The sequence below is a fragment of the Ailuropoda melanoleuca genome, chromosome 2 (genome assembly GCF_002007445.2).
Source record: "Ailuropoda melanoleuca isolate Jingjing chromosome 2, ASM200744v2, whole genome shotgun sequence".
Taxonomy (NCBI): domain Eukaryota; kingdom Metazoa; phylum Chordata; class Mammalia; order Carnivora; family Ursidae; genus Ailuropoda; species Ailuropoda melanoleuca.
In genome coordinates, this window is record NC_048219.1 from 56166832 (window position 1) to 56191373 (window position 24542).

General features: G+C 39.5%; 1 protein-coding gene across 2 annotated transcripts in view; it reads right to left on the reverse strand.

The window, feature by feature from the left end:
- The window catches only part of DDAH1 (dimethylarginine dimethylaminohydrolase 1), a 140375-nt gene that overhangs the window by 17429 nt on the left and 98404 nt on the right, over nucleotides 1–24542 (reverse strand). The window contains exons 2-5 of one of the 2 annotated variants that reach the window (XM_034653812.1): nucleotides 22446–22545; nucleotides 16161–16234; nucleotides 15068–15187; nucleotides 14313–14570 (exon numbers count right to left, since the gene is read on the reverse strand). In XM_034653812.1, coding sequence (XP_034509703.1) covers nucleotides 14328–14570; nucleotides 15068–15187; nucleotides 16161–16234; nucleotides 22446–22545 — 537 coding nt within the window. In that variant the 3' untranslated portion in view covers nucleotides 14313–14327. Of the gene's footprint in view, nucleotides 1–14312; nucleotides 14571–15067; nucleotides 15188–16160; nucleotides 16235–22445; nucleotides 22546–24542 lie in introns of those variants that run through there. The other variant, XM_034653811.1, reaches the window with a different exon arrangement.

The window sequence follows — 24542 nt, forward strand, 5'->3', positions numbered from 1 at the left end:
TTCTGGAGCGGTCTTTGCTAGCGTCAGACAGTGAATGTTGATAAAGTACTCAGAGCAGCTGAGGAAGTGATGTCATTTTATAGAATACTAAGGATCATAAGTTTGAGAACTAGGCAAGAATTTGGAAATTATCAAGTCCACTTCTCTTTTACAGAGATTCAGAGATGAAAAATTAATTGACTTAGCTAAAAGCATACAAAGTTAGTGAGGTGCAAAGTGAGGACTAGATCCTAGCTCTCCTGACTCAGTCCAGGCTTTTCTATTGGTCTTAGGTTGGTGGAGAGAATTTAAGTGGGACAAGAAGGCACAATGTCAACTCGTCCCTTGCCCTCTCCTCCACCTCCACTTTGAGGGGTCTCTCTTCTCTTCAAGATCTAAATAAGAATGTCTTGTACCTCTGTTCCTTGATTTATGTAATATCCTAGGTCAGTGGTCCTCAACCATGCTTATAGACTAAAATCATCCAGAGAACTTTTTAAAAAGTACAGATTTCTGGGTCCCAACCATAGAGAATTTTTATTTACTTGGTCTGGAGTAAGACAAAGCATCAGTATTTCTTTTTAAACATCCCCCCAACCCCAGGTGACTCTAATATGTAGACAGGATCGAGAACCACTATTCTGTAATTATTTCTACCAATAATTTCTACCAGTCTTGGGGATAGAGTGGGAGAGGGGAAAGGGGGGACCTTATATTCTCATGTTATCTCTGGCCCTAGCTTCCGGTGGATTAGAGCCATTCAGAGGTACAGTTATTCTACAAGTACTATCGTTTTCAACCATGTCAACGTAGGCAGGGACTTCAGTCTTTCTTTGATTGCCTCAAAAAACCCTTTTCACACAGGATAATAGATTTTTCTCAGTTTTGGCAGGTTGGAGTATTGCAGTTACATGAACACTTAAAATCGACTACTGAACGCTGGTGTTCTTCAAAGAGTTGACAACCCTGTCTTGTGGCTGGGGCCTCTTCTCACTCCCTTTCTCCCCGTTCCTAGTGCTTCTAACAAAGGACATTTTTGCTTTCTATTTTGCTGTATTGTCTGCTGACCCCAAGCCTTCAAGGATCACACCTTTCACCCTAAAAGACCTATCGCATTTTCCTAAACCAAGACAATTCCGTCCCTAAGAGCAAGTCAGGGTTTAGCTCTTCTGAGGGTCTGGTGAACATTGTGGTTGCTCCCCCAACATTTACTCTCTGCTTTCTTAGTTACTACCCCACTTTTCATTTGTAAATCTACACAGCTCTGTGTAGTCCACGTAATCAGCGCAAGTTAATTCTACCTGACTCTGGGCTAGAGGTTCCTTTCTCGGTTCGTAGAACCCATGGTGTCTCAGTAATATTTTCATGGTGTCCTGAGGCCAACCAAACCAAACCACAACCAAAATAGACAAACAAAATACAACTACTCTCCTTGCTTCCCAAAAAAGGTTTCCCCTCAAACTCTAACACTTTTGTTTATGAAGTATTTAGATCCAAGCAACCTAACAGTAGAATTGTGTGTGTTATCTGACAGCTATATCTGTGCTATCTTTGAAATGTTAAAATAGGCCATGGTGCCCCTGAGAGTTCGCTGTGATGCCCCGGCACGTCTCCATGCAATCAGGAAATGGTAATTCCAGTGTAAGTCAGCCCTTGCTTATAGTCAGTGTTTCCAAGATGGGCAGATGACCAATTCAGGCTAATAAGAATAGACAATATCTGAAAGAAGGTTCCTTACTTTTCTGAGAAGATGAACGTCCTGCCTCCCTGAATATAGGTGTACAAACATGTAGTCAGAAGCTGTTGGCAGTCACTGTGCCCCCTGAATGGGAGCCAGCTGTATGATGAAATGCATCTGGGTTAGGTGGAGAAGAGACACAGAAGATTCTGGTTCTTGGATGGCATCATTGAGCAGATCAATCAAACCCACTGTAAAGTCTGCATTACTTCAAAACTACATGGACCAATAAATCTCCCTTGTTCCGGCAGCTTGAATTGAGTTTTCTCTTAATGCATAAGGCAGACGAACAGGCTTTATCTCAATTTGACTAAAATAGATGAAATTTGGCTGTAATAGAAATGACCTGCCCCCCAAAATGACTTTAAAAAAAGTTTATTTCTCTTTCACGTGAGAGGAGTTTTGAGGTCATAGTGTAGTGTCGTCACTTGACAGTCATCATGAGTCCAGGGTCCTTCTAGCTTTTTGCACTTCCAGACCTGGGGTAGAGCATACCCCTGTCCTCATGGTATGAGAGCTCTGGTGCTCCAACCATCACACCCTTTTTTCAAGCAGCAAGATTCGGGAAGGGGAAAAAGGTGTATCTCCTCCCTTTCAGTCCAGGTCCTGGATTTCATACCCAGCACTTCTACTTTTCTCTCATTGGCAATACTTAGTCTCATTGTTCTACCTAGCACAAAGGAGACTTTCTCCCAAGTGGCAACGTGCTCATTTAAAACGCAAGGTTCAATTAATAAAAAGGAAGGGTGGAATACGAAGTTGGGAATGACAATTAGCTGGCAGTCATCAACTGAGTCAGAAAGTAATATATATATTTACATTGCCATTATATATATTTTTATCCCTTCGGCAATTGACATACTGTTTGAATCCAATTAAGTCAAGCTACCCGAGTCATTCCAGAAGGACAGTTTATTTAAAAGCTTCCGGAGAGGCACAGTCACACCACTGGCCCCTTGTGCACTACTTTGCAGCAGTGCTTGGCGTGTGGTAGACGCTCAACACATATCTGCTAAATGCTGAGGGAATGAATCATTTTTAGCACTGCATTCCAGCATTTCAATAACTCTTAAAATCCCCCTGAAGTCTCCTAATGCAATTTCCTATAAGACACAACTGGAGCTCAACCTTTACTGAACAGCAAAGAGGAGTTGCCTATCAACACTTGTGCCATACCCTTCTGTGTAATCAACGCTGGCCACCGAATCTTGGACTTTACCAGCTTTGGTTGCTCTCCAGAGGCCCTTCTCAAATTCTCCCTAACAAGCTCAAGGATGGGACCAAACTTCTTACCCAAATAGAGATCTGGGTTTCCCTCCTCCGTCTTCTATTCCTACTGGAAGAATTAAGATTTTATTTATTCATTTGAGAGAGAGAGAGCGCGTGTGCACATGAGTTGGGGGGGAGGGGCTGAGGGAGAAGCAGACTTCCTGCTGCGATGTGGGGCTCCATCCCAGGACCCCCAAGATCATGACCTGAGCTGAAAGCAGACACTTAATTGACTGAGTCACCCAGGTGCTCCCCCCATTTGATGAGTTTAGTATCATGTTTATTTTCAAGCCGCAGGACTTCAGAGCTCAGAAGAAACGTAGACTTTTCTATTCAAGTCTGATGGCCTATGCACCTAATGAGAATTAGAGCAATAACTCACTTCAGATACATTGTTTTTAACATGCAAGTGTTATCAATAGAGACAGACGGAACACATGATTTGTATCTTTTACTCTGTAAGCATTTCCCCTTAAAAAGACACAGCATTTTAGACAAAAAGTGGGCTCTTCATAAGCAGTTGTATTTCAATAATCTAGTGGAGTTCTGCATTGTTTTCTTTCACATGAGAGCTATTCCTCTGAAGTGCCAGTTATTTTACTCAGTATGATATTATTCTGAAAGATAGTTGGTGGCATTTTCTGTTCAAGGACATAGCAATTTACTTTTAGAATGAATTTTCTCCCCCTGCCTTCATATGCCAATGTAGGAACTGATATCTGGTGAATTTCAGACAGAGCCAGTGCTTCTCACACTGTGATCTATGGATTACCTACATCCAAATCACGCAGCAGTTCCTGGGCTCCATCCCAGCCTTGCTGAATCAGAATTCCTCCTGCTGAATCGGAGGAAGGTGATGTGCATTTCAAATGTGCACTTTATGTGATTCTTGGGTACACTAAAAGTTGAAAATCTCTAGCTTAGACTTCTCAAAATAAATTAACATGATTTTTACACCTAAAAGGAATTATTCCTGCTACTGATATTACAACAACTAGCAGTTGCATATTGGGCAATATTGAGCTCTTATCACTTGCCAGAGTGTGGATGGAAAAACAAATGAGTGATGAGGAAATGTGCACAAAATGCATAGATTCAACACCTTTCATTTAGCTTCCAATTGGCTTTTTTTTGGGTTGAAACTCTATATGATGGGTCACCTCTGGATATGTGGTCACAGCTTTGAACTTAATCCCACTTCAGAAAGAGATGAAAAGGAATGGCTGTTGTAACATATCTGCAAAGCTTCTTTTTTTGTTGTTGTTGGTTTATATCTGTAGACAGATAGTGTTTAAGCAACAAGGGACCCCAACTGCAGCATCCAGTGACCATCAACAAAAAGTAGATTTAGAAATATTCTTAAAGATTGCTGGACTAATATGATACTTTGAAAGATAAAAGTAAGGAAAGATAGTGATTTTTTTTTTTTAAAAAAGATTATTTTATTTGAGAGAGAGAGAGTGAGAGGGGGAAGGAGCAGAGGGAGAGAATATCCAAGCAGATTCCCGCTGAGCATGGAGCCTGATGTGGGGCTCGATCTCACAAGCCATGAGATCAGGACCTGAGCCAAATCCAAGAGTCAGATGCTTAACCAACTGAGCCACCCAGGCATCGCAGTAAGTGATTATTAATAGCAGGGTAATAACACTAGTGGAATGGTTTTGCCGGAAGGTGGTGGCAAGTTTAATTTGTTTCTCTTGCATGTCATTATTTCCAAGGATGGTCCAAATTTTGGTGTTGTATGAGATAGTGTGGATGGTTTGCCTAGAGGCTGGAGACTATTTCATGGTTAAAGTGTTCCTTCTAATTTAGTGTCTATGGTTTACCATATGCTTTATTAACCTTCAGCCATGCAATAGGATACTCATCAACACCTAAGGCATTTAATCCATGTGATTTCCATGGAGAAACAGTAACCCAAAACTCAACCATCCTCCCTCTAGCTCAACTGATACACTTCCTAATCCCTTCAGCATCAAGGGTATTGGTGTTGGCATGGCCGAGAGTGTCACATAGGTCATGCTGTGATGCACAATTTCAGCCCACGACACAATAATTGTCCTGTTTTTTTTTTTTTTTTTTTTGGGGGGGGGGNGGGAGGGGCAGTCTTTTGCCAACTCAATTCAGCCAAAAAACAATAGGACACCACTGGAGATGGAGGGCATGTAAATGTTTAAGTGATTTTCGGTATGGCTTTAGGGTGAGTAGATAAAGATAAAAAAATAAACGGAAAAGAATAAAGGACAGAGACTCCAAATTTGGATGAGCCACTGACTGCTGCCAATGGAAACTGAAATGGGAGCCAACACCGTTAGTGTCTTACAAGCTTAGACATGGGATGTCTACCCGAGCCACTGTCAGTTGAATATGTCTGAGTATAGCTCAGTTCCCAAAATGTGAATCTAGGTCAGTGAAATCCCACAACATACTCTTGCCCACTGATTTTCTATGGTTTGTTCCTGTGTAGATGGGGAGGACTGAGTTCATGGTGACAGGGAGAGTTGGAACTCTTTTTCAAAAATTCCACCAAAGTCACCCCATCTGGTAGTCATTTCTGAAGTCATTTTGTTCCTCATTGTCCCCTAGGACCTAGTACAAGGCCCGGTACAGCTCAGGAGTTCTATAAATATCCGTCAAAGTGCTGATCTCTCCTTTTTTCTCCTGTGCCCCTCAAATCCCTCAGTTGCAGTGTTCTGTTCCTTCTCTAAATGGAACTGAGCTTCTGCACGGCCCTTTCTATTTTCACGGCTGCTTCTCTAGTCCAGACTCTCCTCTTCTTTATTTCTGGACTGTGTGATGGCACCTACTTTTATTATTCCTAATCTTTATGCCTGTTAAATCATTACAGGCATACTGCCAGATAGATTTGGTTCGTCTTTATTTATTTCATTAAATACCACCTTCAGCTTTTACATCCCTGCTAAACAATTTTGAGTTCCTCCCTACAACCTGCAGACAAGAAAACCCTCATTCCTTGGCCTTTGGACCCGCCCCAACTCGTATCTGGAAACCTCCCCCCTCCAGCCCTTGTTCCAGCCACTGTCTATTGATTATAAAATAGATATTCCCCCAGTTGTCCTGTTTGCAATCACCACTCCATTTCTACGACAGGCTTGTTGTTCATTCTGGTCCACTCGGACTTGGACTCCCACCTCCTGTGATCACTCCCTCCTTGGAACTCCTATCCCTCCTGGGAGAATCCTGCACCTTCTAGTCAATTTGTGTTACACTGTGACAGTATTTATCTTTTAATGTCCTGTTCTGTTTCTTCAGTTAAGCCGGAGGGGCCTTGAGGGCAGAGACTTTCTCACTCATCTCAGTGTCCGTTGTGCTTGGGACAAGATCTTTCATGAGCTGCTGCTCAATAAAGAGGATTGCCGGACGGTGCTCCAGAAGCTCGAGTTTCAAGCTTATCTGTGACTCTTTTCAACTGCCTGCTGTTTTATTTTTTTCTATTGTCCTTTAAAAACTCTTTCTGCAAAAGGGACAGTAATGAGAGATTTTGGAAGCTTCACCCCCCCTTTTTTTTAGAGGAGAGAGAGCACGGGGCGCGCCAGCGCAAGCATGTGGGGAAGGGGAGGGGCAGAGGGAGAGAGAAACTCTTAAGCTGGGTCTGGAGCCTGACACAGGATTCAATCTCAGGACCCTCAGATCACGACCTGAACTGAAATCAAGAATTAGATGGTTAACTGATTGAGCCACCCAGGTGCCCCAAAGCATCACCTTTTTTTCCTATTGGATTTTCATGTATATATTTGAGGACGATATTTGTTAGATATCCAATTTGATAGTTATATTCAGTTGATGCCTCCTCAAAGAGAAACAGAATTAGGTTGGAGTCTTTTGTGGTTTTCTATCCTCAAAAAGTCATGAAGATATTCAGCTAAGCACAAGTCTCCCATTACCTCTAGCCATTGAAAGAACAATGTCACAATGGTCAAGAGTCTACAGTCAACCCACTTGGGAACTATCCTTATGTCTGGTGCTCTAAAAATTAAATGCTTGCTACTTTTTCCCAGGTGTTTGCATATCCACATGTTCAAGACACAATCCTTCACCTTAACTGTCCAACCTGGAACTTCCAATGGGAAGGAATGAAGCTCTCATTCCCTAGTGAGGCTGATTCAACTTTGTTCAGGATGAGACTGAGTACAGGAGACAGGGTCACACAGGGAGAACTTGTGGCAGAGCCAGAAGGACGACCCATGAACTGGGATTCTAAGTAATTTGCTTACCCTCATTGCCACTTTGGCTCTTTAGACAGCTATGCTTCTTTACTAGAATCAACATACAATTATTTTTAAAGGGAAGTTCTTCTTTAATATCAGTAAGGGTGTAAAGTTTAACTTTTTTTGTCTCTTTGGCACAAATTTTCATACCTGGAAATCAGGTCCTGTTAGATTTCTCTCTCTCTCTCTCTCTCTTTCATTCTGTGTGTGTGTGGGGGGGAGGGGGTATGGGAACATGAGTCAAATGCAAATATCCTGTCCTCAGAAAACGATAACAGCAATTTTTTGGTCATTTGGAGTATTTTAATAAGGAATTTCTGCATGCCCAATGGAGTGGATGATGGCATTCAAGTTATTATCCAGTAAGGTATTATATTTTAAGTTATACCATATTGACCTCCAGGCAGCAAAAAGGTAAAGAGTTTCTAGCTTTGGATGACTTTAATCATGATACTTTCTTTACTTCTATTGCAACTTGGAATACATACTTTTGTATCTATAATGCAGAGTGGTTGGCTTCTTCAGGGTGTGTTATTCAGGATTCTAAATAGGTGCTTTTGGAAGTTGCAGAAATCCTTGAACACAGTGGCTCTCAATTCATCTGTGCTTCAGAATCCCTTGTGGAGCTTTTTAAAAATGCACATGTGAATCAGACCCATGAGGTAGGTCCAGGGCAGTGTGTTTTCAGAAAGCACCTCAGGTGGTTTTAAGCCACACCTTTCATTAAAAACCACTAATTTGAGGTCACTTAGGCCTTTTCTCTTGTAAGTAAGAGTTTTGGGTTCAAAGGCCAGGCAACAGATGCTTGAATTCCCCATATAACTTCCCACAGTCTGTTGAATATTTATCAATATTCCATCATATCACGGACAGAATAAACAGCACTTTAAATGTAATTTCTTCCTCTTTTTTTCTCTGAAATTTTTCTTGAAAACTCAAGAGAATAAAAACCCTATTATTATTATTATTCCCTTTCTCCTACTTGGCCAATTTTGCTTTCTTCCTGCCTTGGAACTGGTGCTGAAATTCAGCATGGCTGTTTTGGTCTCACAGCTTCAGATTATTTATGGCCCTATCATGCCAAGTATTTCATTTTGGCCACCCCAGCCTTGTTGGCATACAGCTCTGGGAATATCGTCAGATAAGACAACTGCTGCCAGGAAAAGAAGCATCAGCAGTTGTTACAAACTCGGAGGCTGTTTGGTTTTCTGTTAATTTCTTAATTCAGGCATGGTAGATTTTTTTTTTTAATCATTGTTTTGTGGATCTGGTGAATACAACTGGAACAGACAAGCAAATAATAAGACTAAATTAAATCCACAATGGGATTGTCAGCATGCGTTTCACAGTAAAGACCCAAAGTGGGGAAGCTTGTGGCTACACACTGTAATTCCCTGTGACAACAACAACTCCAAATGCAGAGTCTTTATTTTTCCATTTCAATCACCCTGTTGATACTAGTTAGCTCTCATTCTGTCTTTCGGTTTTTTGCTATTTGTTGTTCTAGTTGTCATCAAAGGAAATTCCAGGCAATAAAAAAACATACAAAATCCAAACATATGAAGGGTTTTTCCATCTTTTTTCTTTATATGAGCATCTATAAAATACCATGGACATTTTTGGACATGAAATCAATGCTGAAGCTGAGTCAAAACGAGAGGAAATACTGTCTGAGTGACCTCCATTATATAGTTAGTCATTCAAAAGAAAAAACATGCTTCGTGCTATGCAATTTAAATTAGCTGCAAAGCAGCCCATGTGCTCATTCAAGGAATCTTACAAATGCAGCTAGTTATTTCAGGAAGTAGATAAGAAACCAAAAGACATTCCCATCAAGATACATTATGAGCATGATAATTTAAAATTACTAGTCTACTGGAATTCCACTTACTAGATTTCAGCTCCATTTACATGACAAAGATAAAAAAGAGTGATCTCATAATTCTTACCATAGCCTTTCAGTATTTCTATCGAAAGCATTTTATTTTATTTTATTTTTTTTAAAGATTTTATTAATTTATTTGACAGAGATAGAGACAGCCAGTGAGAGAGGGAACACAAGCAGGGGGAGTGGGAGAGGAAGAAGCAGGCTCATAGCAGAAGAGCCTGATGTGGGTCTCGATCCCATAACACCGGGATCACGATGCTCAACCGCTGTGCCACCCAGGCGCCCCTCGAAAGCATTTTAAAATAATAATTCATTGTGATACAAAAGAAGAAAATTATTAATCTAAGAAACGGCCAATAAACAAAACTGCAGATGCCAAAAGGGGAAAAGGACTGGTTTCTTCAAGGGGTTAGGAAGGTGCTCTCCTGGCTGCCTGGCCAGCAGATGGCACAGCCCCCCAGCTTGTCAGCACCGAGGCCCCTCCAGCCTGGAGCTGCCACATCTTAGTTTGGGGAAAGTTTTAGTAAATGACACTCCCCCCACCTCTTCCCACCTTCTCTGCCTCCCTCTCTTTGTCCACCTTCCTTCCTTTCTTCCTTCCCCCCACCCCAATTGACTGGAGGACTGAATGCTACCAAGGAGATTGAGTTAAAAATCAATACAGTGAGTCCCTCCAGAGGGCAGGAATTACGGTCTGTCCTCTTACGACAGAGAGCATGTAATTAATCCAGGTTCCTGGAAAGGAAGTCGATCCTGGAATGGATCTAGGAAAAAATGGATGGGATGTGGTGCAAATCTACTCTTTTCCATGCCTTTGCCTCCCCAACTTTACTGAGGCGTAACTGACAGTTCAAGCTTGTATATATTTAAGGTGTAAGGGCTAGGGGGAGGGAAAATGGGGAGATTTTGTTCAAGAGGTACAAAGTTTGTCTTTTTTTTCTTAATAAAATAAAAAACAGGCTAGTCTTCAGTAAAGACAGGAATCATGTAGAAGGTAAAGCGGGCGTTTGAGAGTTAGACCCACTTCTGGAAAATTATTTATGTAAGTTAATCTCAGCCCACTTACAATAATACATTATATACATATTTTTGTAAACTTTAAAATTAAACATACAAAGCAGCACCCTGGACCATGACTCCCTCACTCCTTAAAGTACCACTATTCTGACTGCTGATGGCATAGTTTTGTCTCCTGTTTAAATGAATCAAATAACAGAATTGTATTTCTTTATTTTTTTACTTTTAAAAATTTTTTTAAAAAGATTTTAATTATTTGAAGGAGAGAGAAAGTGAGAGACACAGCATGACCGGAGGGGGCAGGACAGAGGGAGAGGGAGAAGCAGACGCCCTGCTGAGCAGGAAGCCCGAGGGGATGCGGGGTGGGGCTCAATCCCAGGACCCTGAGATCATGACCTGAGCTGAAGGCAGACGCTTAAACGACTGGTCCACCCAGGTGTCCCAAGAATATGTATTTCTTGGGGATTGACTTCTTTCGCTCAAATTGTGTTTGTGACCAGCAGTTACAGATGTGCGGCATCTGGAGTTCTTATCATCCTTGAGAAGGCAAACACTCCCTCTGCAAGAGTACTAGTAGGTACATGGCCTGTGCAAGAATTAATTAATCTTACACTATTTTCTTTTATAGCTAGAAGGTCAGGATAAAGGTATGCCCAGAGGCATGTGCAGAATGATGGAAAGTGTGGGGAAAAAAACTATAGAATGGACAGGTTGCTCTGAAGATGGATTTTTCTTAGATAATAGTATTTCTAGAATAAGACTTGATGTTAACTGTGTTTAGGTATTTGTTCAAATCAACCTGACTTCCAGTACCTTGGCCATATCAACAGTAAAATGAAGTAATAATATGTCCTTTCTTCCTTCCCTTCACTAAATATACTCTGTATTAAATGTGCATTAAATGTGCCCTGTATTAAAATGTGTTGTGGGCTTTTCAGCAGAGAGTCGCTAAAGTCTTCCTAGATTGATGATTTCATTTAAATATACAATGCACTCACTATTAAATCTACTACAACCTAGACAGGTATAATGACTACCTCCATAAGATCCCACTTCATTAGCCAGGAATCGATTGCAACCCCTTACAGAGTGTTTCAAATGCACTAAGACTATCCAGAAACCCTTGGGCTCTCAGCTTTGCATGAATATGTAAGAAGTAGTTTTCTGGCTCTGGAGGAGGCAAGTATTCAGCAAGCAGTGACAGATGTGGGAAGTATTCAGGCTCTCAGTGTGTGGTACAGGAAGGCACAATTCACCTCCATTTAAGTGCTATGTCCTTCAAAGAGATGCCCAAGTGGTCACGGGCTTCTCTACAGAGACATCAAGATTTGCAAGGGAAAAACAGACATCTGGGACCAAACTCACATCTTTCCCCACAGGTTAGATCCTGGACACGCCAGCAAAAAAATGGGAAGAGGTGGTGGGTAGTTGGAGAGAGGGGAGGAGAAAGAGGAAGCTCAGCTGAAGCAAATTTATGGCAAAATAATTGGGAAAAGTTTTCCAGTTGAAAAAGAATTAGTATGCAGTGGGGTGGGCAGTTGTGGGGGGGCGGGAATTAAGGCCCAGGAAATCTGATTCCAGAAGATCGTATTCGAAATGTCTTATTTCATCAGACCTCAGTATTTTCATCTATAAAATGGAAAAAATAAAACCGATATATGTTCACTATGTGCAAATGATCTGTCTCTATCCATTTGTCTTCCTGCCTACCCATATCAGTATTATCTCCAAATTAGTAGAACTTACCACACTATCAATTTTATTGACTTTTCTAATACAAAAGCCAAAACTGTTCTCAAATACATAAACAGTTCAGCTCACTAAATGTGAATTTCAGCAACCCACCTAGTTCCCACATGAGAACATGCCTGCATGGAGATCTCATTATTCTTCCATTCAGTTTATTCCTCGGCTTTCACTACAAAGTAAGAGAATCTTTTTGATGCTAGAAACATGGCAGGTGGGCAATTGCCAGCTCTACGGTCCCACAGTTTAGGGAGCACATTTGCTGATGGAAAATATGATCTCCAAAGAGTGAATACCATTCCAGTAAGTGAGGATTATTTATAGCTTCTGACACAGAAGGTTTCAAGTATAGAGTGAACATCATTATTAACACTAACTCAAATAAACTCTACAGGAAGGAGGATTATAAAGTCCACACAGGATGTCCTTAAAAGATGTGATCTTAGGGGTGCCTGGGTGGCACAGCGGTTAAGAGTCTGCCTTCGGCTCAGAGCGTGATCCCGGCGTTATGGGATCGAGCCCCACGTCAGGCTCCTCCGCTATGAGCCTGCTTCTTCCTCTCCCTCTCCCCTGCTTGTGTTCCCTCTCTCGCTGCCGAATAAATAATAAAATCTTAAAAAAAAAAAAAAAGATGTGATCTTAGAGGTTTTGACTTGATGATGAAATGGGAAAGGTGAATGGAGAAATGGTAGTGAGTCCAAGGCATACAATGGGACGTGGGGCTTGGCTTTCTTTTTCTAGGTTATCAGTGGTCTTCTTTTCTGATTGCAACGTCTTTCCTTTCCTTTCCTTTCCTTTCCTTTCCCTTTCCCTTTCCTTTCCTTTCCTTTCCCTTCCTTTCCTTTCCTTTCCCCCTTTCCTTTCCCCCTTTCCTCTCCTTTTCTTTCTTCCTTTTTCTTTCTTTCTTTCTTTCTTTCTTTCTTTCTTTCTTTCTTTCTTTCTTTCTTTTTCTTTCTTTNCTTTCCCTTTCCTTTCCTTTCCTTTCCTTTCCTTTCCCCCTTTCCTTTCCCCCTTTCCTCTCCTTTTCTTTCTTCCTTTTTCTTTTTCTTTCTTTCTTTCTTTCTTTCTTTCTTTCTTTCTTTCTTTCTTTTTCTTTCTTTTTTCTTTTTTCTTTTCTTTTCTTTTCTTTTCTTTTTTCTTTTCTTTTTTCTTTTCTTTTCTTTTCTTTCAAAAGGAATGGTGGTCCAACATCTCTAAAGCAATACAGACCCTTCTGTTCAGAAGCCCAGACTCCTGCTTCATGGAGATAAACTCACCTTCTTCCTCACTTTTAAGTTGCTACCTCTTCAGACTTCACCTGCTCCATCCAGCCATATCTCCAGGAGCCCACAGGAAAACTCTTTATTGGTTGGATTAGTTTGCTCAAATCTCATGTATGTAACTGGCTCAGTCTTTGTCTATACTGTGTCCCCACCTGGAACACTGTCTCACTGAATCCCACCTTGCCAAATCCTTTAAGACCCATGTCTAGCCCCGTTTTTGTCCATGAGGCTCTCTCTGAATATCTAGCCCTCAAGGAGCTCCATCCTATCCTGTGAATAGCAGTCAGGGCTACTTCATATAAAGTTTTGCTAGTTAACTATATTGTATTATCTCTTAGTTTGTTATGTGTTAGTTTCTCCAGACTATTTAAGTTAGGGAACTATCTGAATTAGGGGCCAAGTTCTTTAAGTTAGGGATCTGGTCTACCCAGAATGGCAGATGGAGCTACTTTTTGTCATTCGTCTACCCAGAGGATGGTCCATCTGCTAATTAACATAAAAGCACAGTATAGGTCAGCTTCAGCCCTCTCCTTTCCTTATACTCAATTTCAGGCATGTGCTGACCAACCCGGCTGCCACGGATGGACACCACAGTTAGTCCCTGAGGAGAAAAATAATCTTCCTGGATCCTTCGGGCGATACCATCCACCAAGTGTTTTCTTTCAAGGTACCACCTTTCCTATCTGTGGAAAGTGGACACAGCCTTCCAGATGAAGCAGAACAAAAGACATTCTCTAAAGGAAACAGAAAAAACCACCAAATTCAAGTTCTGAGGCAGGCTGCTTAGCAACAATTGTTAAAAGTCCTAGAAATACAATCAGAGATACAGTAGGAGTAAAGGAAGACGGAAAGGCCAGGAGAGCTGTCTGGAGAAGCTGCAGGAACTGCAGCAGGGAGATCAGCAATTGGAAGGCAATGATTTCTTCTGAGACAAAATGCATAAGTCTAGCACTGAGGGAGATGAGCGAAGACCTAAAAGGGCAAGAAAATTAATTGTGTATCTTGGGACACACAGATTTCCCCTCTTTGCCTGAGAGGAGCTTCTGTCTTTGGTCCTTTAGTAAGTCGTGAGGAAAGGGTGGTAATTGCAGCCCACCATTTAGTGTTAGCCTTGTGGCCTGGGGTGGGTCATTTGATTAGTTCTCATCTGCAAAATGGAAATAATACCACCTCTCTCATTTATTTATTCATCCATTCATCTAGTATTTATTAAGGGCCCACCATGGGCCAAGCGTGAAAGGGAACAATGGTGAGCAAAACAGACACGGTCTTTGCCATGATGGAGCGTCCAGATCATCTTGCAAGGGTATTACAGAGAAGTGTCTTTGGGCTGTAAAGCACTGCAGCAGTGGAAGGTTTTCCTCATTATCAATGACTTTCACTCTTGACCTAGCTGTGTGATTTGGGCACGTCATAATTTTTCTGGGCTTTCCTATTCTCACCTGTGAAATGAAACAAATTCCTGTCCTAGAACTGAAGTATTCCAAATGCAAACAAAGAAGTTTTTTATGTACTTCTGAATCATGCCTTTCTAAAAGATTATTATGAAATATTTCAGACACACAAAAGGATAAGAATAATATAACAAACCCTTGTGTACCAACTATCTTAAGAGAAGTGCTATTGGTGGCATGCCCTCCTTTTCCCCAGAGCAAATAACTGTGATGTGTTTGGTATTTCTTATTCTAAATCATGGCCTTTCGAGGATACCTGGTGTAGGAGTAAGAATGGTTCACGAGTGAAGAGTTCTTCCTACATTTAGGTGGTTCTGGTTCCCAAAGAATGTGAGGGCACGACGGTGTTGATCTGAGAAAGCTTGAGTAGCAGCCTGTTCTCGTCCCGCCAGTCCTACTTGCTGCCCGCCCAGCAGACAGAATTAGAAAAACCATGTGGCAGGCATTGCCTGCTGCATTTCGAAGGAGCATAGTTTTGTATCTACCTTTAGGGCCTTCTGCGCAGCGTCACTGGATCCAATTGCGATTAGGTTAGGCCCAGCCATGCTGCAGAAACTCTTCAGATGCAACGCATCAGCCACCGGGACTGTGGAGACTGCGTAGTCCTATGTGTGCAATAGAAACAAGCATTTCAGAATAATTCTAAGACCAATTTAAACCTGCCTGAAACATGGCTGTTTCTAGGGAGGCTACAGGGGGCCCTGAATATCTGGAAGAAAAACTGGGACCTGTAGGTTTTGGTATTGCCAGTTAAATAAAAACTACCTTTTTTTTTTTTTTTTTTTTTTTTAGAAAGAGAGCGTGAGCGTGTGCATGGGGGTGGGGAGGGGCAGAAGTAGAGGGAGAGAGAGGGTCTTAGGCAGGCTCCATTTCCAGCACAGAGCTAGGTGCAGAGCTCCATCTCAGGACCCTGAGATCAATCATGACCTGAGCTGAAATCAAGAGTTGGACCCTTAACTGACTGAGTCACCCAGGCACCCCAGTAATGACTACTTTTAAGAAGAAAGTGTAGAGCCTCCTTCCAGATGTGTAATTGTGTCAACGGCTAACTTTGCTGGTTGATCCATGGAGTGGGCTACTCTGAAAGGCTATATTTGAATAGCCTGTGCAAACTAGAGTCTCACGTCCTCAAGGGGAAAAGAGCTTCCTAAGCAGTCTGGTGAGCCTATTTATTAATAAATCAGTGGAGTAAAGGGACCTTGAGTGGATGTATGTGCAATATTTAGCCAAGTTTCCAGCACACAGTAGGTTCTAAAAGTACAAGTGATCCTTGATTCCATTGTGAAAGTCATTATTGTGCAGGAAATGTGCTAGGTGGCTATATGATTATACACTGGGAAAAAACAGAAGATGTCCATAACCCTGTCTTATGTGGCTATGGTAGCCTGATGCAGCCTATTTGTTGAGAAATCTGAATTTGATAGTTCTTAAGACTTCTAGCAAATGTACAAATATTAGGAATTATTTTGCAAAGCTGGTGACATATAGATACTATTATTCATGACATGCTGATTCAATGTGTCTATGAATATTTATTAATTACTGTATGTGGGGCATCAATGATCTAACTTTACCTACCTTAAAAGTATCGGCCAAGATTTCAGCACCTCGTTGATTTGTCCTTTTGGAAAGGCCCACAAAAAATTCTCTGCCTATAATAAATGTCATGGAACAATGTGAGTACATGGCACCAATGACGGCACACTTTCTTTATCTGTAAATAATGACCTTGAAGCACCGTGCAGTTCTTTCCCACCACACAAGGCAGCTCTGCTTGCACTCTGACCCTGCTCTCTTTACACAGGTCTGATTTCAAACTATCATCCTTAGAAATAAACCTGTTCAAATGCACGGAGGTGGAAAGTAGAATAGTGGCTGCCTGGGTCTGAGGGGGAGGAGGAACTGGGAAGTCAGTGTAGTGGGTATGACGTTTCAGCATGTGAAGGTGAAAACATGTTGGACATGGATGGTGGTGATGGTTGCACATTGAACTATACACTTAAAAATAGTTAAATGGTAAGTTCTATGTAGTATAGATTTTAGCACAATAAAAGAATAAACGTTCCCTTTAGGAAATAACGGAATTAAACACCTTCCTGTGTAATAAAAAATTAAGCAATCGAAGTGACAAGTTAGTAATGCTTCTCTTTTTTTCCCTAAAAGAATAATACTAGACATTCATGATGAAGTCAGATTCCTTTCCTTGTAACGATGATGTAAAGGCTGAAGAGACTATCTGCGTAAAGGAAGTTTGGGGCTGCTTGGTCTTCAGGCATGACCTCTAAAGAGATGTCCTTAAAACTCTTATTTGTTGTTTCAAGTCAAAACATCAGAGATGTCTATTTGCAACATGCTCAAGTTTAGAAGGATGGAACTTTCTAGTCGTTTGGCTTTTCTGAAATTCCATAAATTTTCTTCTCGGAAGGCAAAACACCAAATAAAAATGGTCTCCTAGTAAGAGGCAAGCAAACAATTATAGTAGATAGTGTTAGGTAATATAGGGGATTCTTAACTCCCCTTAATTCTTTGAAGAAGAATTCTACATGAAATACGAAAAAATATTCAAAGAGAAATCAATATATATTTTGATCCAGAACATTAGGGTAAAGTATAAGAAGAAAAACCATGTAGAAAGAATTGCTTGATAGACTTTACAAATGTTACAACCTTAATCTTCATGATGTCCTTAAAAAAGAGGTAAATGACCTAGGTCAAATGATGTTATGATAAATTCCAATGGCTTATGCTCTTGGCAGTCAGAGGACCCGTTGTGGCACACTGACAGGTTTTTTTTTGTTTTTGTTTTTGTTTGGTAATGGTATACCTCTGTTGTCCCTTGAGAAAACTCACTACATACAAATCAAAACTTAACTAAGGGTAAGATCTTTTACTTGGCAAAAGTATTACTCACTTTGTTAAAAAAAAGTCAGCTGAAACTTAAAAAAAATTTCCTTAATTCTTCTAAGATAAAAATAGTTATATAAATTAGATTTATACACAATTTTTAGGAAAAGTATTTAACAGATTAAGCAAATTTAAACAAATTTATAACGGCGGCATGTGCACTATTTCTGTTTTAAAAGACTAAGGTAGCAAGGCACAAAAAAAAGCAAACTGCTTATCTCTTTTAAAAGCCAGTTGGACTTCTGTTTCTGGCAGTATGGTGTAGACCCCTAAATGGTCTTTCTTTCTTTCTTTCTTTCTTTCTTTCTTTCTTTCTTTCTTTCTTTCTTTCAGATTTTATTTATCTATTTGACAGAGAAAGAGAGAGAGCACAAGCAGAGGGAGAGGGAAAGGGAGAAGCAGGCTCCCCGCTGAGGGAGCCCAATGCGGGGCTCGGTCCCAGGACCCTGGGATCATGACCTGAGCTGAAGGCAGATGCTTAACCAACTGAGCCACCCAGGTGCCCCAAAATTCCTTAAATGGTCTTTCTGATGAAAATAACTGAACTTCTGGAACTGAAATATTAAAAAAAATTTTTTTGTTGTTATGTCTTTTATGTCGTCTTTTCTGTTATCAATTCACCCTTTCACTTCATTCATTTATAGGAGAAGACAGGTCATTTTTCCTATTGATGATCCTATGTTCTGGATTTGACTGCTTGCTTCCTTGTGTATTATCTAATATGAAACTATTCCTTTGTCCTTTGTATTTTCAGTAAACACATAGTTTCATGTAGATGTTGAAATAGATTCTTGTTAAAAAAAATTTTTTTTTGATAGGACTACTTCAGAGGTGGGGCTGTACTACTGTATCACATCACGAGGCACATGACTGACGGCCACATTGTCAGCGATACTAGAATAATCTGTGTGTTCAGGTGGTATCAGCCTGATTCCTCCATTATAAGGTTCCGCATGATCATTACGTAGATCCATTATTTTATCAGGAATCTACATTTACTGGCTAGAATTCTAAAAAGAAAAACGTTCTCAATCAAGTATTTGGTCTATTTGAAATAGAATTCATAAAGGAAAGATAGCTAAATGTCTGACTCTTTCCTTCATTTATTAACTATCAGAGTAGTAAGATGGTGTCCCCAGCAACTTACAATAATGACCAATATGTTTCTCAAGTAACACCATTATCCAGGAATGAGTCAAAGCATAAATCATAATGGAAATCAGAAAACATTTAAAACTAAAGATAACAAATATATCAAAACACAAAGGATTCAGCTAAAGCAATACTTGGAGGGAAAGTTATATAGCTTTAACTGCTTGCCTTAAGGTGAGAAAAGGTTCAACATTAAAGAGACAAAGTTCCAACTTGAAACGTAAGAAAAAAAGAACAATAAAAACAAAGAAATTTGAGGGAAGGAATTAAAGATAGAAACAGGAAGAGGAAGGGAAATAAACAAGAGAGAGATAATTCAACAAAGCCCAAAACTGGTTCTTTGAAAAGATGAATAAAATTGACAGATCTCTGGCACAAAAGGAAAAATGGAAGGCACAAGTAAACATTACCAAAAAAAGGGGACATAGCTATAGGGTTTGAAGCTTAAAACAGATATTAAGAAGATATGAAGAAGTTTATACCCAACATTTTGAAAACTTAGATAAAATATTAGAAAACAGAACTCACAAAAACTGACTCAGAAAACCCTCAACAGTCATGCAATCATTGAAGGAATTGAATCAGTTTGAAATCTCCCCACAGAGAAAGCACCTGGCCCACAGAGCCTGCTTATAGGTAAGTTCTACCAAAGTTCAAGGAAAGCATAATTCAACTAGTACTGATTCTAGAGAGCAGAAACAAAGGAAATATTCCCCAATACATGTTATGAGGTTAACATAATTCTTTTATCAAAGCCAGAGAAGGAAAGCAAGCAAGAAAAATTACAGGCCACAGAAACAGGAGTCTTAAGAAAAAATTAACAAACTACACCCAGCACTCTAATTAAAAAGAGAGTCTATCACAACGGAGTTTGACTTCATCCCAGGGATGCAAGACTGATCAAATATCAGAAAAATCAATTAGTGCAATTAACCATATCAATAGATTCAAGAAGAAAATCATATGCATTTCACTGGAGCAAAAAGACTTTATCACCAGAAATTCCATTTCTAGCTGTTTACTTTAGAGAAACTCTTTTACACATTCCCAGGAGACACACACAAGAATGTCCATAGCAGCACTGAAGATAATTGAAAAAAACTGGAAAACACTCAAATATCCATCAGCAGTAGAATGAATAAATGCACTGTGGTAATTCTTAACCATGGACTACCACACAGCAGTGAAGACAAAAAACCACACTATATGCATCAGGTTAGATCAAAAGCAGACAAATCACAGAATACTTCATCATATAGTATGACCCTAATCATATCAAGTTATAAGACAAGCAAACATATATAAATAATCATATATAAACAATATATAATTTAGGAATGCATAGATTGAGGTAAAACTCAAAGAAAGACAAGGAAGTGATTACTACAAAATGCAGGACAGTGGTTACCCCGGGCTGAAAGGAGAGAGAGGCTGGGAGTGGGCCTCCTATGGTCCTGGCAATATTCTATTTCTTAAAGCCAGGTGGCAGGCACCAGGTGCTCACTCTATCATTGGTCTTTAAACTGTACATACACATTTATAACTCTGTTTTTAATTGCTCCATATTTCACAAAAATAAAAAAATGAAAGTAGACGTAAGCTGATATCTATGTAAGAGAAATAGGATTGAAATAATTTCTGCCAGTAGCTGCTCGCCTGACTCACAAGATTCCCAACGGAACTGGGGTTGGATAGGTGCTTTCCTTCTGTCCAGTTCCCGATCAGCTGTTAACGAAGCTCTGAGTTACAGAAGGAGGAGGACCCAGAATGTGTGGAAAGTGCTACAGATTTTGTTTCTTACCCAAATCTGCTGAACCCAAAAACTGAGTGGGGTTGGTTGCACGATACTGTGAATGTGGTTAGTGCCACTTGAACTGTATACTTAGAAATGGTTAAGACGGCAAATTTCATATTATATGTAAAAAAGAAAAAAAAAGAAAAAAATTTGAGAAGTAGGAAATGGAAGGCAGGACCATGCATCAGGCATGAATGAGGTGCCAAGAGATCTCAATGTGATCTCAGTTTTGAGTAAAATAACTTTCAAGATATTAACATAAGGATTGAATATTACCAAAATAAGCTTACAGATAATGTCAAAGGCAAGCCTCGGTACTTAGGCACCTAGTTAGAAGTTGGGGCAAAAGCACCAGGATTGAAATGCTGTGAAAAGATCTTTGATCAAAGGAAGAGGTTCTTACAGACTAAGCTGTGCCATAACATGAGAAGATTTTTATGGAATCTGTTCAGCTCAGCTGTTAAGATAGCTAAATGGCTGTGAATCAGCTTGTTTTAAACCATACTTCAAATATTATCAGTACCTGCTTACAAGAAGTTATTTATTATATGGCTATGTTCCGGTAAAAAAGAGTTTTATTGTAAGGAAGCGTGATTTACACATCTAGCTTTTCACAAAAGCCTGTTTTCTAAGAGAAACAGGCTGTTATTCTGTGCTGCCAAAAAGAATGAAAGTGCCATCAATGGGAGACACAAAGAATATTCTAAGGGGAACTTACTAGGCAGATTGGAAAGAATGCCTGAGTTGGCTTGGACGTGGAGAGAGCTGACAGCACAGCGTAGGCCTCTTTGACCCCTTGTGATGTCTTCTTATGGCTCAATGGGTGCGCACCAGAGGCAGGGCCATTGCCTGTGACAACGGTAGCCCAGGTTGTGCAGTGCACAATTCCAGAAGGTACTTTTCAAAAGCCTGTGATAAGAATGGCGCTGCCTGGAGCTCAGCAACGCAGTAGCCACACCCATAGATATGTGACACTGAGCAAGGAACTATTCAAATGTCACAGGATAAATACCTCTCCTCCTCCAAGAACATGAATTATATCAAAATGTAAGTAATACAAAGCATTATGTTTATATTAAAATGAAGATGGCTGTATTTTCTCCATATACAAGGGATTCAATATAAAAGTCACATCAGCTAAAATATTAGACTTCTAAGAAGCTTCATGTTTTCAGTGGGCCACCTGGGCTACATCCCCAAATCCCTGTAGGGCTACATCTATGAAACAGGTATTTATTCTCTGACATTCAGGGGAAAATAAATTCTCATTATAAATTAAAAATTATTATCGATTGTCTTGATTATCAGTATAACTAGAATGAATCTGGGGAATCCCAATTTTGGCACATGACTTTTGCAAAACAATAATATGATCATAAGGAACTGGAAAGGTTAAATGCTACAATTACTGTTTCTTTAGCAGTAATATTATGCCCACTATAAAAACTGATTCTAGTTAGCTCCATAATAATATTAGCTGTTTGTATTTCGTTGAGTTCTTCTATTATTCATCTGGCATTGAAGCCAAATCAATTTGCATTGAAAATTATTTAAATTCATCTTGCTGCCTGGGCAAGAAAATTATTTGTAAATGACACATCTTGAATTAAGAATCTTTTAAATACAAACCAGAAATAATAACATGCAATGCAAAACTATGCAACCCACAAACTCACATTGTAGAATACAGTAGATGTAACCTACAAAATGATAGGTACATGCTGATAACATTTTTGTAAAAAATACACAAATACGGCGTGCATACAAAAGTACTAAAAGGACATACACCCAAATGTTGAAATGATTATCTTTGAATGAAAGGTCATTTTCATTTTATTCTCTTTTGTGCTTTCCAATATTTTCCAAATTCCCTGCAGTTAGCATTTTCACTTTGGTAATTAAAAAACAAAACAAACAAACAAACAAACAAACAAAAACAACCCTACAGTTAAGTGAATACAAGCCAGGTATTAGAAATAGTTTTGGATAGGAGAAAGTGAGGATGAAGATACCTGTGAATAAGACGTCTCCACCATCTAAGGTTGCATTTTCATCTTTCATCTCTACTAGATTGAGCTGAAGTTTTTCTAATGCTTCTTTCATCATGTCAACCTGTTGAAAATAAAATGACTCAGATTGGTATCCTATAATTTTCTAACAAAAGTAATCATCTAAAACTTCTGGACACTGAATCATGCTCTTACGTACACAAGTGCGAACACACACACACACACACACCCTTGTGAATATATGAATATATGTAGTGCAGTTTGGATTTGCAATGACCATTTGCAAGAGAAAAAATCATCTATTAGAAATTGTCCATTTTGTCTCTGTCTAGTCTATGCTAAAGTCAAAATTATAGTCCCTTTTTCTGTTAGAGGCTGACTGGTTAGGACACTGTTGGAGGCTGACTAGTTAGGGCACATGAGTCAAGAAAGGTGGAAGGCAGAACAAATCCTCCTATTCTTGCCAGAAAGTACAAGATTTAATTTTAAACCTTAAGTCAGTAAGTCAGTCAGCATTGCATACACTGAGTAATATATGGAAGAAATATCAATGACAACAACCAGTTACTTGAAATCTCAGCCCACAGAACAGTCATTGTTTTCTGTTCAAATATTTTCTAAAATGTCAGACCCTTCTCTGTAAGTCTGAACTGCTAATTAAATTTAATCTAGGTCCCTAAGAGTGATTAACAAATACAGTAATTTCAATCAAACCAAAGAATACTTGAAAAATGAATTTCAGGGGCTTTCCAGGATTGCAGGGTATAGTCTAAAGCACAGAGATATTCTGGGATGAATTAGCGAATACTTCTAGTGAGGTTTATTTTTATGCAAGAAAAAAAATTTAAGGCATAACAAATGCCTTTTGAAATTTACAGTTTAATTCAAGTCCTTCCAGCAGCTCAACAATTTAAATATTTCTGAAGGTCTCTATAACCTTTGACATGGTGAAGACATACATCGAGAAAACATGAATGGGGCAAAAGGAAAAACAAGAGATCACATGATACCGAGAAAAGGAGGAAGTTCTGCCAAAATACAGCATGCCCGGGACACATACTGAATTGTCAATGAAGAGTTTAGGAGAAACAACTACAGCAGAGCAACTTCTCGAGTAATAAAAATATGGAAAGATTCTGACAACAAGCCTGACATTCATGCAGTCAAGAAAAAAAGAGGATACAAATTAAAATAAATATATCATCTCATCCTTGTCCTGGAACTCATGTAAAAATTCCACAAACCAGAGTGACTCAGAACAATAAAAAATTATTTCCATGGACAACATGGTCTTCATGTTGTAATAAATATATCTAGTGTTCTCTTTTAACAGCAGAATAGGTTTTTCTATGTAACAGGAAGGGGAATCATTACCGTAGCATAAAAAAAGAAACAAAATAACATTTACCATGGCTTGCTGGGCTACAGTGAACTCAGGAAAACACACAACTGTTTCCTTCTGTCATCTGCCTCTGGGTCTATGGAAAATTCTCTGAGCTTGGAGAGAGATCTTTAGAATGTAGCTACTGTACCTTTTGTCTGTCTTATGATGCTACTGCTTCTATTGTAACTTAACATTTCAAAGATTACTAGGGATACAGCAATAACATGTATTATGGTCTGAAAAATATATATGTAACTTTGTTCGATTCTTAAGAGTTTCAAGAGGAACTTTATTCAATTCTTAGGAATTTAAGGGAACAGAAGTAGGGAGGCTAATATATGCCAGTTTCAGAAGTACTGTATTTCTTTAAAAGTCCTGTGTCTTTCAAATGAAAGTTTCAGAGGATAAAATGCTTGTGGTTTCTTAAAAGTTAAAACAGCTGCAACAATATGAAAAAACTGGCTTTTGCGCAAGGCTCGTACTTTTTTTTTTCTCCTTAAATATGCAGTCACATCTATATAAACAAAGTCATCAGGATAGGTCCATAACACAAACATTGATGATACCATATTACTTTCAGAGTTAAGGGTATGGACAAGTTTAAAAATTTGTTAAATGTCAAGTAAATAGTTCTGAGAATTGTAGAACCATATGGCATCAAATTGGCAATGCTAACTCCAGAGAAATTTCTGGAGAAGAAACAAGAGAGGCTGAAC